The following is a 16509-nucleotide window of genomic DNA, read 5'->3' as shown; positions in this document are numbered from 1 at the left end:
TATTAACTTCTTAGTGCATGTGTACAGTTAGACTATTAGACTACTGTATTATCTAATTACACGATATCTACAAAAATATTCGGAGCCATTAATCTCACCGTATCTACGATGCCGCCCTATCACCAGGTGATATTTTACTTTTACACAAAGATAGGGCGAAGGACAGCTGGCTGATAGGCTGGAGGTCCCATCTAGAACAGGTTCTCTTACTGCCAGTTTCGTTCTCTTTCGAAGAAAACCATACTAAGAAGTCTTACCGTCCTTAAACACTGTTACAGGAGGAATAGTAAATATTTTGGTATATTGTAGTATGCTAATTCTCGGTAAAAATGTTAATTTATACATGTGTCCAAATAAATGCAGAGATACAGCTACTTCAACCTGGCTCATTAAACTCTATTATGAGAGTTATTAGAGAACAACAAATGCATTATTGTGTTTATTGGCTGAAAAAAAAAAAACATTAATAAATGGCAGTTCATAATAATTGTTTGAAAATCATCCTTCTATCCTCAATACACGTTGCAACTCCAATGGTATGTATGGTTCTTCCGAGTTTCTTTCATGAAGACAGCGCTATCAACACTGCGAACGATCATATTGTCTCTTACGTTCACCTTTGTTGTTCGTTTTTCACTCATCCTCACAAACAATAATCTAAGGAAGTAAGAGTGAGGTCTGGGAACCTTGGCACCAATGAACGGGGCCATCGCGGCCGATCCAAAAAATTAAATGAAATTATGGTTTATTTAACGACGCTCGCAACTGCAGAGGTTATATTAGCGTCGCCGGTGTGCCGGAGTTTTGTCCCGCAGGAGTTCTTTTACATTCCAGTAAATCTACTGACATGAGTCTGTTGCATTTAAACACACTTAAATGGCATCGACCTGCATTTAAACACACTTAAATGGCTTCGACCTCGAGCACAGAAGTCCAGCGCTATACCGACTACGCTACTCAGGCTGACTCGGCCGATCCATCATTCAGGAAAAGCGCGAGTCATATATTTTGTCACTTGACGACTAACCTATTACATGCAGGGAGACTCTTCGTAATAGTGGAATTTATTTCTGCAGAAACTGTACATATGTGCCCTAAAGAAGATTTGATAACACAACGGGGCCCACTGAAGTGACTGTCGCTCATACACCACATAATTACAGAGAACTAATGTTGACATGTGGGTTTTCGTAGGGCTACCGATCGATGCAAGTTATGGATGTTGTTGATCGTCAACAGTTTGTACATATGGGCTATTCCATATGAAATCGATCAGTAAAAAACCTCGCATTTTTTATACTCTAATTTTTTCCCTATTTATACAAGGTGCTGAGGGAAGTGCATTTTCAAAAATATACTATCGAAAGTCAAACGGTTTTCGTATTATTGAGCGACAAATTTAGCGTGTTTTATAAAAACAAGCCTCTTTCAGCGATCAGAACTCTGGAACCATTTACTGCAGAACATTGAACGAGAGCTTATTTTGAAGCTGACATTTGGTAGGTTATGTTAAGAAGTAATTCTTATTTTTATTGTACACAGAGAGACAGATAATCTGATTTTACTTGCTTTTAGGCTTTTTGGTCATTTGTAAAAATGTAAAAAATATTGAGAAAAAACCTTGCATTATTAAGAGGGATTCGGCATTGTTTTCTTAGTGGTTCGGCAATAAGTTTCGAGAGTATTAAATAGATTATTTTCACACGCCTATACTTGAACGGCGCAGTACCGCAAGCACTGGCCGAGAGCTGAAGATAAGCGAGCGTTGGGCGTCATTTTCCTCCTGTGTTTATGAAAACCTGTGATAAAGCTAGCACAGCCATGACTGCTAGACGACACATCACGTGTTTATGTCTACTGGCCTTACTTCCCTCGGTTATCTCCCGCCTCACAGTCAGCTGGTTAGTTCAAGCGCGTACTACTTATTTTCTTTATTTGATATTTTCAGTACTTTCTTATCAACGTACCACCAGTAAAAAATATGTGTTTATTTGTACTTTCAATGCGGAACCTAACCATATATTTTAAAAATATTTTTTCTTGGCCAAAGGCGTCTTAATGAAGAAAAATCTAAATTTCTCCATTTCCATAAAAAGTAAGAAAAACTGTTTACATGTCAATATAAACTTTAACTTCTCAGCATAAAAATAAACCATGATTTTGATCATTGGGTGAAAGGGTTTCGGAGCCACAACAATTTAAAGTTGCTAATTTTATGAAAATACGATAAATTTAAATATTATTAATTTAAACACTATTAAGTTCTGATGCCTCAAACTTTGCACAAAGCATTATACCACAGTTGTCTACGGACAGAAAAAGTTTCATTGTATTTAAAAATTGCAAGGTCAATTTTCTCTATATATCGGTCGATTTGAGATGGAATAGCCCAGATGCATATTCAAACGCATTATGACTGCTGGGAATAGTGCTAATCTCATATAGTTTGTTGTAGTCTGCGGTTAGGAAACCGTCGACGGTATTCTCTGCATGCAGCAACAGCACTCTCATCACAACAACTCCGAAGGAACAATATATTAATACTCGTACTGTATATCCAGCATGTGTAAAGACGTGCGGTAGTAACACCTATGCCCCAAACCGTAGCAGAAAATAAGCATAAGCTTCATGTGGTAAGATAAAATATCATCTTGTTTAATTTATTTGCTTTTTTTTACTACTAGATATTTACCGTCGATGAAATTGATCATAACGAGATGGTATCTAGTAAGATGAGGTGAGGATTTGTCATAGATTATCTGATAAAAAAAAGGATAAACAGACCAAATGGGTCGCAGAGCTCCGGATCAGCAGGAAAATGTACCTGCTAACTGAACTACGCCTGTGGCTAAATTTTTTTATGATCAGCAGGCAATTTTTTTTTTTTTGTTTCTTATTATCAAGATAGCAAGATACTACACATAAGTTAAATATATTAAGATTAACTTATGTATGCCGTCTTGTTTAGCTTATCTAAAATTACATGTGATTTATTTATTCACATACATCACAATATATAGGGGGCAATGACAGACGAACGTTTTCGGCATGGTATACCATCATCAGATTGTAAAAACCATTAATAACAAGATATGAACACTTTACAATAGTTATGAATAAAATACAATATTTATAAACATTTGCTATATGATGATTAAAATATATTAAAATTGGTCATTTGGTGTATGGCATTGAAGTTAAAACAAATGATGTGATTGTTCATTAACATATGACATAAGTATGCACAGTAGAAAACAGTGAAACACCAGGAATGAATGCAAGTCTGTTGTGTGGACTGCTAGTTTTCTAATGTGAAGTAGTACAAACTCTTCCTTGGGAAGTACATTACAAAATGACTATAAAAAAGATACTACACGCCTGTTGTCTAATACATGAAGAAGAAGAAGAAGAAGAAGAAGAAGAAGAAGAAGAAGAAGAAGAAGAAGAAGAAGAAGAAAGTACTAAGATGTTGTAGTTGGAAAATAATTTACTCGTAAAGATGGTACAATTCGTATTTACTTAGACTAATATTTAAAGAATATACTATAGGTCTAATGCTTTTCACACGACTTAGTTCATACGTCTCATCTTCTTCGTGGTTACAATATTTTGTCTGGGAGCATGTAATGTTTAACTTACTATAACTAACAGCTGAGTCTTGATATTACAACTAGACAACGTTATTTAAGCGCGAATGGCTCGTTTTTATTTCTGTTTATTCTTTAAAAAATCGTGATCTCAAAAGAAGACTTTTGTCACTAATTATAAAAAGTGACAAGCCTATGTAAGGTAAAACATTTCATTTTTTAACAAGCGGAATGAAGAAACAAGTTTCAAGTTGAAAGAAATGCATTGATGATGGTGGTTATTGTCAAATAAATTATAATTTTCAAGATAATGTTCAATGTCTTGTAGTAAAAAAGAGAAAGCCCTTTTACTCATTATTACAAACATTAATAGTTGAACGCGTTTTCGCTATCAAGTCTGTTGTCTATAAGATAAACCACACTCAGGAAAATGGATTTCGTAGTGTCTCACCTGGAGATGTTTGAAGTTTACATTCAGATCCTTCAGCTGGTTGTCCTCCAAGTGAAGTTCTCTCAGGTTCATGAGATTATTGACAGACGTCCCTATGCTCTTGAATAGATTGCCTCCCAAGGACAGAGACACGAGCCTGGCAGGAAACTCGGGTACTTCGGCGAGCAGATTTCGCGACAAGGACAGACTCTGCAGGGACACAAGGTTCGCCAAGGCGCTGGGTTCCAGCCTTGCGATTTTGTTAGAAGACAGATTGAGATCCGTGAGCGAACCCAGATCTGCGAGTAGGAAGTTGTCCACGACGGTGAGATTGTTGTGGGCCAGGTTCAGGCTCCGCAGACCTCGAAGACCCTCTAACACGTTCCCCTCCACACGTTCGAGGGCGTTGAATGAGAGGTCGAGAGACTGCAGTGCCATATTTGCGAAGGTATTGCCGTCAAGGTTTTCGATGAGGTTGTGAGCCAGAGATAACGTGAGCAGGAACTTCAGCTTGGCGAACGCTGCAGCATGCACGCGTCGCAGTTTGTTGCGTGACAGGTCCAACAGTTCGAGCGATTTCATGTTCTGGAAGAAGAGAACCACACATCTTCAGTTTCTTAATCTAATACCAATTTCATAATTTGTGTTCAACCTAGAAGAATTTAAAATCTAGAGCAATGCTTCAGTTTCAAACCCAACTCGAGCCTGCGTACCTGTCTGCATTTCTCTATCTGTCTCTCTACCTAGTTGTCTATTTACATGTCGTTTTTCTCAAATTTATGCTTATATATCTATCACTTATTTATCTTTGCTTATTTACAAAAGTGAAAAATTGATCTTTAAGAATTTTACCCTTTGGACAATTGCTCCACCTTTGTCCTGAGAATTTTTAACCAATATTAGACAGTCACAAATAGCGAGACTCTTTCGTTATGTGGCTAGCATGTTATAGGGCCTAAGACAACACAAGGAAAAAACATCACAAGGGACTACCCAAGGAAACTTTATGGAAGCAAGGAAAATCAATATTTCTGTGCCAGATGTCGGCTAGACTTGTAATTGAAAAGCTATTGCTACAAATATCTTTCATTATGATAAATGTTAATTTCTGAAGAATTATATTATATATATTATTATATTCCATTACTCTTTCATCGTTCTGAAGAATTGTTATGTTAACTTTGTACAGCAATTCCTGCTTACACAGAATGATTTGGATTGATAAAATCTACAATTGAAGGTTTTTTTTAAAAAAAGAACTATAGTCCAAACAGTGAAAATTCGAGATATTAATCATATGGTGAGCGTATTGTAGCGACCATCTACTGAATCAGTTGTTAGGGGGGAAAACACCGAAGTCCTGTGTTATAGGAGTGGACATTTTCAGTAGTTTTCATAAAACAACCATAGTCCACATACTTTTTTGTGAAAACAGTCATTGTCCAGCCAGGACGATGGTAGCATTTACAAATATCCCATTCATATCATCTCGAAACATTTATTCATACAATTTTAAATCGTAGTAGATTGGCGTAATGTTTCTTAAGTACGCGGCAAAAGCTACCTCAGAAAAAAATACTTTCACACGTGAATTGTTGTATTAGTAATGGAGTCATCCTTAGGTTCAGAAGTAAACCCATGGAAGAAATGTTAACATCGAAAGGAAAAGAAACAGGATATAATAAAGAAGGGAAGATTAAAGGAGAGGTACATTTCAGTCACAACAGAGAATGTTTTCTTAAAAACAGCCATTATCCACAGTTACCTGCATTTATACATGTATTTCTATGAGGCAGTTTAAGTTATAAATGTACTTTAGTTTTCCCACGTTTCTACAAAACCTAAAAAAAATAGCATGATGGACTACATACTTGAAGTGTCAACAACACCCATGCCAGGTAGCTTTTTGTTTCTTCTGAAAATTTATGTTTTTGAACTGTTTTTTTTTTTCAAAAACCCTTCAATTGTTTTCGAATTTCACTTCTCTAATCTGGACAGTTATCCGATAATATTTAAGCACATATTATCTATTTTCACAATCTCTATGCTCTTTGATAAAATTGTTAACAATCAATTATCGTATGTCTTTATTCCAATGATGTTATAAAAGTACCCATGAAAATTCTACCTTTCAACAAATGAAACTCACTTCACGGAAAAATCGCAAATCTTAAAAATAAAATTTATAAAAAAATAATTTCGTTTTTAAATACTGTAGTCACTTATTTCCACTTAAAGATTGAAGGCCTAACTGTTCAAATTTCGAAATTACTGTTTGTAGAGAATGTAAAACAAAAAGAATCTATTAATTGACGGCAAAAACTTAGAATATAGCCTACAAGTTGGTCTACTTCCTATAGAGACATTTCGCATTTAACACCACTGCAACAGCCATCACTACTACCACAAAGGACGATGAGAGAAGAAATTGAACTAATCCCTTTGCTAATCCCCTTCATCGCCGCGTTCACCCGCTGCTTCACATAGCTAGTGTTTCTTTGATATTCACTCTAAACAGCCACCGGCGTGGCTCAGTCGGTTAAGGCACTTGTCTGCCGGTCTGAAGTTGCGTTCGGGCGCGGGTTCGATCCCCGCTTGGGCTGATTACCTGGTTGGGTTTTTTCCGAGGTTTTACCCAACCGTAATGTGAATGCAAGGTAATCTATGGCGAATCCTCGGCCTCATCTCGCCAAATATCATCTCGCTATCACCAATCTCATCGACGCTAAATAACCTAGTAGTTGATACAGCTTCGTTAAATAACCAACTAAAAAAATCACTCTAAACTAACCTCTCTGATTACCTCTACTCTTGTCACCTGACTATGAATGGTCTTACCTCGAGCTTCTTGGCGATGACTTGAATATCTTCCAGCATATTACCCTCCACTCTCAGTTCCTTGAGCTCTTTCAGCTTTCCGACAGAAGCACCGAGGTCCTTGAGCAAGTTATCTCCCAGGGATAGGGACACGAGTCCAACTGGAAACTGGGGGAGGTCGGTCAGCATGTTGTGTGATAGGGACAAGTTTTGCAAGGATTTCAGACTCTCGATGGTCATGGGCTCCAGTTTCGAGATGTTGTTGAAGGATATGTCCAGGTTCGTAAGAGAGACCAAACCCGCGACTATGAAGTTGCCCACTACGGTGAGGTTGTTGTGTGCCAAGTTCAGGCTCCGTAGGTGCTCCAGACCTTCTAGGACACTCTTCTCCACTCGCTGGAGGACGTTAAAGGAGATATCGAGAGATTGCAAGGCCGTATTGGCGAACAGCTTGCCATCCAGATTGTGAAAGCGGTTGTGGGCCAGAGACAGGATGCGCAAAGACTTGAGCTCGGAGAACACCGTAGCGTCCAAGCGTCCCAGCTGGTTATGCGACAGGTCCAGCAGCTCCAGCTTCCTCAGGCCCTGGAAGTGAAGATCACATAATTATGCTCACATCAGAAAATATTTAAATTTCAAAAAGTTTATACATATATCCGGGAAGTTTGAAAACAGTTAGCTACATGAACGCATAAGTCGAGTTCTAATGCACGCAGTACATTGATTTAACTCGTACAATATGCAGTACATGCCATTCAATAATTTCGTGAGCCTGCAGCTGTTCTGTATTGTATCCCAGAATGCATTATACCTACAAGTACACACACATATATGTATACCACATACTGTTCATCGACGACACGCAGTTAGTCAGGAACACATTAGCTTACGAGAAGTGTTTCAACTTCTTTGTACAGTGGCAGTGCCCTTAACTTGCCGTTATTCGCTCCGGCTCTACGAGCGCGACTCTCAGATGCCGCTCGTGTCGAGAAGCGTAGACTAGTTAGTTCGTCAGACACTATCCAGAGTGCACCACAGGCGATGGGTGTACATTGTCCTCGTAATTAAAGATGGGGAATATTGTTGGGATGACACAGGGGCACCTGTTACCTAGGCCACGGGCTTGCGTAACACAAGTTATATAAATTCAGAGTGGAATTGAACCCGGGTCCCTGGCTAATAAGCTCGACGGACTAGTATTGGGTCACCAAGGCAGTAGAAGTGTTTTAAGTGGTAGCGATTAAATCCATTATGTCAAAATGCAAAAATTAAATTTTGTCAAATGATAGACAAGTCGATAACCGAAACTCTAAAAATTTTCCATCAAGTGCGTGGCGAAACAACACGGGCCGTAGCGCAGTTTTTAAGCATCACAAGACTCATCACAAGATAGTAAAACAGGAACGTAAGTTCTTCGGTCGAATTCGAAAGTTTCAGAAGTATTTTAGCAATTACATCAAATCTAGCAGAAGTCCACCGCTGTGGAGTAACGGTTAGCGTGTCTGACCGTGAAACGAGAGGGCTCCAAATTCTGGTTGGGACAAGTTACATGGTTGGGATATTTCCCGAGGTTATTCCTCAACCGATTGAAGCAGAATTGCTGAGTAACTTTCGGCGTTCTACTTCGGATTCATTTCGCTATCAATGATTAAAAGTGTGGTTGTACTCATTACCACGGCCCGAATTAAGTTCACGGTGCAGCGTGCTGTATTCATACAAGACCGCGACCGTTCGTCGATAAAATCATTCACAGAACAGGAGTGGTAAGCACAATAAGACTTAAGCCTCAAATTGCAGTGCAAGTCTTCAGGCCCCTCCTTCATAAAAAAAAACACTAGTAGAAGTGCACTGTACGGTTCGATGCAAATTAAGTGCCACAACTATGCTATCGATATTGCAGTCAGGACTATAACCCTGTATCGCAGTAGCCCCATTCACTCTATCGATTCTACTAGATTCATCGTCACTATTAGGCCTACTATAGATTGTTAAGAAATGGACCCAATCCCCCTCCTCCAACCATATGAGGACTTCTAACCAATATTAAGAATCATTCATCATTCTAAACTAGATAGACTCCTTAGCTTTGTGATCAGCGTGGCATAAAGTAACCCTTACGATCTCACAGAACAGACACAAAACAAAGGACAATAATCCTCCACTTGTTTCCGAAAATAGAGAACGATTTGTAGCCATTTATGCTACCACATCTGAGTGACACAAGATGATGTGAGATGTGGGCTTAAATTTCAGGATCCACGATATTGTCGTTTGCCAATTTGTGTAACAAATATATTTCACGCATTCGTCAAGAAAAAAAAGGCGTGATCATCTCCAAAAACAATACCAATTTCAGTTACGCCTATCTTATCTAAGTAAGATTTTTTTTTTTTTGGAAATATTCAGTAAACAATATCAACTCTTTAGTTACCTCGAGAATAATAATAATAATAATAATAATAATAATAATAATAATAATAATAAACGTTTAAGAACTGGCCCTCTTAGTTCCAATTGTCACTGATATCATAATTTGAAGTAATACTAGGCATTCATATTTATAGCAGAAAGACCTGTTCATGCAATCAGCATGGCACATGGCTTAAAACCAGTGGCCGCTGATTGACTGAGGCAAGTGAGGCCGAGCCTCAGTCACTTGGCTTAACTGAAATCAAATCTTGTGTTTTTATATAATATATTAGTTATTTGAATGAAACATATATCGCTGTAGAAGCAATTGAGAACTTTGTAATGTATATAGACCTGTTTTGCAGTAAAATTTGCTCCTGAGGCCAGGATCGCTCGTGCCGGATCTGACTTGTGATGTATATAGACCTGTTTTGCAGTAAAATTTGTTCCTGAGGCCAGGATCGCTCGTGCCGGGTCTGGCTTCTGCATTTCGTGTGTTTTTGCGTGCTTTGAGGTTGCGTTTAAAACGTTGTAGCCGAGGCACAATTCGTCTGACCTCGTGGCCTGGTCTGGTTTCACTCCTCCCATCCATGGGCCGGCCTCAAGGGTAGAGTGGGGTGGGAATAGCAATGGTGACTTGTCTTCCTAAATAGGCCATAAATAACAAAAATTCCAGCTCTTTGGCAGGCAGAGACGCACACTATTCTCTCTCCTTATGTCTTCGTTTATTACTTAAGCGAAGGTGTTGTACTATTGTACTTCGTAATACAGTAGTGAATCTGGGCCATTGTTGTTATGTATTTCCGGCAAATATAAACAGAAACAAATGAGAGAAATAATGCTGGTGTAGTTAATTCATTGTTAGAGTGTCCTTTTTCGAGAAGAAATAATATTGAAGAAAGGAAGTTTTAAATAAAGAATGAGCCTACCGAGATACCTACGACATCGCTGACAATTTTTCTGGCAGATAACCTTAAAACGCGAGTTTCTATTGCATTCTAGTATGGGCAACATAAATGGTTAAGTGGTAATGTAGTGCAAAATAAACTTCTCTGTTGGCCTTGTTTGTTGCTGTCAAAGGAAAACAATAAAAAGAAAAGAAAGGGGAATTTCAACTCATAATATGGGTTGCTTCATCACACTGTAACAATCACTGAAACTCGCAGTATAACAGCTTATTTGGTGAGTGAAATTATTATTTTTCATTAATAGTAATAATAGTCTAATAGACTAATAATAATAATAATAATAATAATAATAATAATAATACAGTAATAATTATATTAGTAATATAATAATAATAATAATAATAATAATAATAATAATAATAATAATAATAATAATTAATATCATAAATAAACATTTCCTACCGGAGGCACTTAAACTAGTTGCATCTGGCTTCACCGAGGATTTCGATCACCGGCCGCTACTGCTTAAAACAGTAGGATTTACAATACTTATAATAAAATCGTTAATGACAGGTAATTAACTGGGCATAAACTGTATTAGGAACAAAGTACAAAGTATTTCGGTTGTGTTCTCAATATGGGAATACCTGGAAGGCCTTGCCATGGAGAGAGTGCAAGTGGTTGCGACACAGTCGCAGAGTCTTGAGGATCACGAGGCGCTTAAAGGATCCGGCACCCAAAACCGCCAGCGAATTGTCCGCCAGGGACAACTCACTTACGTTGACCAGGGACAAGACAGGCAGCAAGGTTACTTCATTCCGCTCGAATTCGGCAATCAGGTTCGTGTACTTGAAGTGCTGGAAGCTCGCGAGATCAGGTTGGCGCAGCTCTCCCACGCCATTCTTATCCGTGTCCGAACAATTTAGCGTTAGCACATTCTGCGACATTTGACATCGACATATGTCGCAGCGATCCTGCGAGATGGCGGCTCTACTACACAAAATGGCAGCCAACAGCCACACCACACTGTTAAGCATTATGACTCTGACAGTCTGAAACAGAAAAAAAAAAAACAGCATTAACACTTTGTAATAAGACAATGGCGCATTTGAATAGTATGACCACATATGAGGTTTAATACTGTTACGTACTCTTGAATGAATGAAATAGAACTGCAGTTGTAATGAAACATTAGGCCTATATGTATACTGGTACCGTAACCGAAGTTTGGCCCTGATGGAAACCAAGGGAAAGTGAAAGTAAAACTAAAGAAAAAAGGTAGACTATTTTTAACAACTTCAAATTAATGTAACTCTGAAAATATTCAGAATAGAACCCATGTTTATGTGACAGTTTTTGCTCAGAATGTCTTCAGAAATAAACTCCGTAAGTGGTGATAACTCCTTGTGAATCACCCTATATACATTTTACGGACCAATAGGCCTACTGAGAAAGACGAGTATGATGATAAAGTTATTACAGTATTAAGTATAACCAAAATAGGGGTGCAAAGTAAATGCACAGTACCAGCCGCCACCGTTACTAGTAGGCCTACTGTTTACGTTCACGCGTTACAGGATGACCTTAATTAGCTGAAACCAATAGTCAGCTAGCACACTAGATGTTCACTTCCCTCTATATCCTTTTTTTCCATTAAAGCAATATATTGATGAAAACGTAGGCCTACTTCGTGTTCATCACTCACGACACCCAGATTGGAAGTAAAGATGCCCAAGTCGGAGTGTAGGAAATATATTTTCAATTACGTATTTACACCCCAAACTTCTATATGCTTTTAGCATCTACTCGATCATTTCTCTGTAGTTTTCAGCCCTTATATTTCCTAGAAAATAACTGCACACAATCTTCAATTCCACCATATTGTTTTCTCATTATCCAATAGCGTATCTTCAAACACTCTCTTTTACACTATTTCATGTATTTTCAAGCAAGTATAATTTCTTTCAGTTTAGCTCCATTAATCTTGGAAATTTTTCTTTCAAATACTGAAAACCGCTACCCTTCCTGGCTTTTACTAAGTTTCTCATTTTACATACATACATACATACATACATACATACATACATACATACATACATACATACATACATACATACATACATACATACATACATACGTCCACATCTGTGGAGAAACGACTAGAACGTCTGGCCGCGAAACCAGGTGGCCCGGGCTCGATTCCCGGTCGGAGCAAGTTACCTGGTTGGGGTTTTTCCGGGGTTTTCCCTCAACCCAATATGAGCAAATTCTGGGTAACTTTCGGTGCTGGACCCTGGACTCATTTCACCGTCATTATCACCTTCATCTCATTCAGATCCTAAATAACCTCTGCTGTTGAGAAAGCGTTGTAAAATAACCTAGTAAAATAAAAATAAAATGCATGCATACATGCATACATACATACATACATACATACATACATACATACATACATACATACATACATACATACATACATAGTGTACTGCCCAAGGGCAGGTCTTTCACTGCAAACCCAGCTTTCTCCAATATTTCCTATTTTCTGTCTTCCTCTTTGTCTTCGTATATAATCTATATAGGCTATGTTAATGTCGTCTATCATCTGATATCTTCTTCTGTCCCAAACTCTTCTCCCGTTCATCATTCCTTCCAGTAAATCCTTCAGTAGGCAGTTTTTTTCTCAGCCAGTGATCGAACTAATCGCTTTTTCTCTTCCTGATCAGTTTCAGCATCATTCTTTCTTCACCCACCCTTTCCAACACAACTTCATTATTTACTCTGTCTGTTCATTTCACACGCTCCATTTTTCTCCATATCCACATTTCATATGCTTTTAGTTGCTTCTCTTCCTTCGTCGTAGTGTCCTTATTTCTGCCTCATACAATGCCACACTCCACACAAAGCACTTCACTAGCCTCTTCCTTAGTTATTTTTTCAGAGGTCCACAGAAGATGCTTCTTTTTCTAATAAAAGCTTCCTTTGCCATTGCTATCCTTCTTTTGAGTTTCTGGCAGCAGCTCATTTTACTGCTTATAGTGCACCTAAATTATTTGAAGCTGTCATTAAACCTAAGTTAATGGGAAGCGGCGGTAGCAAAATTTGACATTTTTAACCAGTGGTTCATAATTTACACTCATTTCGCCTGGCACCAAAGCATAACTTATAGGCTACCCTCTTGCTTCATATTGTTTCTGCTTAGCTCGACTGTCCCACTCGCATAGAAAAGAAAACAGCAGCTGTCTGAATAGTGTTGTCAGAATTATGTGAGCGTAACACTCAACCCTAAATAAATTTTCCCAAATTCTCTTTCAATTTTGTGAATATATATTTCTGACTACAATCCAAAAATTACAATTAGTTTTATTTGTGCAAGGAGCTACAAATTTTCCCTTGTGTTCTCAGTCACTTAAAAATGCAGAAACTGTGTCCGCCGTTTCTACAGGCGAGGATTTCAGTTCTCACAATTGAACCTAAAACCATTGTAGCAGGATTGAAAAATCTGACGAGTTTTGGAAGTATCTTAATGTCTCTATAATTCGAAGCATGTCATGACTGAAATAAAATTAGCTTAATGAATATCAGACAATACTTTAGAAATGGCAAATGGAGTTAAAACGTTTATTACAATCGCCTTTGCTTCATGTGAGCTTAAGTTCAAAAACACATTTAATAAGTTATGACGTACAATGCATTGACTTGAAAGACTGATTATGTTGCACAGTATGATAGCGAATGTCCCTTCAGCAGCTGCTAATTTCATATTTTTATCACCAAAAATTTCATTTCTAAAAACGATTATGTAAGTAACCGGATGCACTAGTCGCCACAATATTGTTTATCGCTGTTTAAATTATGTTTAATATCCAACCGATCCCCATAACTAGGGTTACCAGACTTCAGGATGTACTGCTTTTTAGATGTGTCCTGCGCCCGGGTAGGCATTGTAGAAAATGAGAAAATCACCTGCTTTTTTTTTCGTCAATTCTCAGTCGACCAATCATCTATATCTGGAGATTTGTAAAATTTAATTTAAGACATATCTTGTGGATTTTCACAAGTAGGCTATTACTGGATGACAAATAATATTCCTTGCTCAAACAGCAAAGAAGTATTACCAACAATATGAAATTAAATAAAATATTAATTAATTTATAATATATACAATTAAATAGTTACTTTAAGTAGTGAGTATTAACAGTTTCATATCAATTTTATTGCATACTACGAGTAAGAACAACAATTTACCATATTATACAAGATACTGGGATTACAGTAAGTGGTCACGTGTCACTTTATATTGTCCTGCTTTTTTGCGGAACTTTCTGCAGGTTCTTTGGGTAGATTCTGTTTCTATTGTCGTGTGTTATAGATGACTTGTATTCACGTAACTGATTTTAGATTTTGTTTTCATATTTATGATAGGCTATTGGTGATTGAGGCTGTAAATTTGCAATCCGGCATTTGCCTTCGTGTCAGAGGGAAACCATGCAAAATCCCAGTCGGACTGGCCGACCACGAACTTTGAACCCGGGACTTCTCGAATGCGAATCTCAAACCTACCGTATGAGCCACTTGGCTCGGTTACAGCAGTTTTAATTAATGAGTTATTAAAATTCATAAACTGACTATTCTCGAAGAGTTTCTTGCACAGACGGCTATTTGCACTCATATTTTTGTATCTTTTTAGCAGGTCCTCTTACCGACTACTTGTAACCCATTTTTTACATCTGAAATCATTGCAACATAGTTAACATAAAAATTAAGCAAAATAAAATAATAATAAATTTCGAAGCTCAACTACATTAACACAATGCCAAGCGTAAGCCAGTAGGCGTACATTAGTATCAGTCAGGTTTCAGAGCTGGACACAACACAAGCACTGCTCTACTTAAAGTGACCGAAGACATTCGTGAAGCAATCGACTCTAATAAAGTAACAATACTAACACTTCTTGACCTTAGCAAAGCTTTCAACTCTGTAAATTTTGATATGCTCACCCATAAATTGAGAAATCTGCATTTGTCAGAGACTGCTGTGAGGTGGTTCGAATCCTACTTACGGGAAAGACAACAATGTGTTGTATCCGGGAATTGAAGCTCTTCCTGGCTTAACATAACATCAGGTATACCACAGGGTTCGGTACTCGGAACATTGTTGTTCACAATATATGTCAATGATATTTCATCTTATGTAAGGCATTGTAACTATCACTTTTATGCTGACGACCTTCAATGCTACATCTCTTCCCGCTTAGATCGAATAAATGACGCTATTGATAAATTGAACGAAGACATTGACTCGATTGTGGCATGGACAAAGAAATTCCATCTTAATATCAATCCTGGAAAGACACAAGCAATCATATTAGGACACAAACGGCAAACCGACGCTGTAAAGCACCTCGACATTTCCCCCGTTAAAGTAAGTACAGTGCATATCCCTTTCAGTTCTTCGGTAAAAAATCTTGGCATTCACATGGATAATAATCTCAACTGGGACATGCAAATCACAGAAACCTGCAAAAAAGTATATTCTATTACCCCATGTGCTAAAAAGGATAAATGTTCATCTTCCCTCTTGCTTAAAAAAGTCCCTTGTGCAGACCCTTGTATTTCTCTATTTTGACTATGCTAACATTTTACTGACTGACCTTTCCAGCGACAACAAAACGAAACTTCAACGTGCTCATAATTTGTGTGTACGTTTTGTAAGCAATGTTCGTAAATATGATCACATTACCCAATCCCTGGAAGCAATAGGTTGGCTTAAACTAGATAAGAAAAGAAATTTACATTCACTTCTCCTTCTCTTCGAAATCTTGAACTCTTCTATTCCTTCGTACCTGTCGTCTCGCTTCACTTACCTTTCTTCCCACCACAATCTGAACACACGCTCTCGCCATGAAACAATACTAACAATACCATCCCATCGCACCTCCTCATACTGATCCTCTTTCACAATAGCCCTGCCAAGACTCTGGAATTCGTTACCTGCTAGCATCAGGGACTGTCGAAATAAAATTCAATTCAAACGCAAACTTACTAGGCACTTGGTCAGTAATTGAGACTCGTTCAGACATGGTTTCCTGTAAATAGTTTTCTTAATCTATCACAAAACATTTCAATATCCGGTAATTTCATCACTATAGAATTTTGTTATTGTAAGTTTAATTTGTAATTCAGTAAATACAAAAATATTCTTTGTTCTTAACTTCTATGGTAAAATGTCTAGCTTTCATTAATCAGGTATTCTTGTCGTACTTTAATTTTTATTGTAATTGTAATTGTAAATTTAATATTAATTGTAATTTTATTGTTCATGTTACAGTTGTAATCCCCTGGTAGAGGGGCAGAGAAGG

At 37.7% G+C, this 16509-nt stretch overlaps 1 protein-coding gene across 3 annotated transcripts in view; it reads right to left on the bottom strand.

The window, feature by feature from the left end:
• The window catches only part of LOC138706083 (insulin-like growth factor-binding protein complex acid labile subunit), a 61065-nt gene that overhangs the window by 12249 nt on the left and 32307 nt on the right, over nucleotides 1-16509 (bottom strand). For all 3 annotated transcript variants that reach the window (XM_069835022.1, XM_069835023.1, XM_069835021.1), the window contains 3 exons: nucleotides 10799-11203; nucleotides 6856-7419; nucleotides 4039-4602 (listed from right to left, as the gene is read on the bottom strand). In XM_069835022.1, coding sequence (XP_069691123.1) covers nucleotides 4039-4602; nucleotides 6856-7419; nucleotides 10799-11188 — 1518 coding nt within the window. In that variant the 5' untranslated portion in view covers nucleotides 11189-11203. The remainder of the gene's footprint in view (nucleotides 1-4038; nucleotides 4603-6855; nucleotides 7420-10798; nucleotides 11204-16509) is intronic.

This window comes from Periplaneta americana, chromosome 9 (assembly GCF_040183065.1).
Source record: "Periplaneta americana isolate PAMFEO1 chromosome 9, P.americana_PAMFEO1_priV1, whole genome shotgun sequence".
NCBI classification, from domain to species: domain Eukaryota; kingdom Metazoa; phylum Arthropoda; class Insecta; order Blattodea; family Blattidae; genus Periplaneta; species Periplaneta americana.
This window is presented reverse-complemented; position numbering and strand designations above follow the sequence as displayed.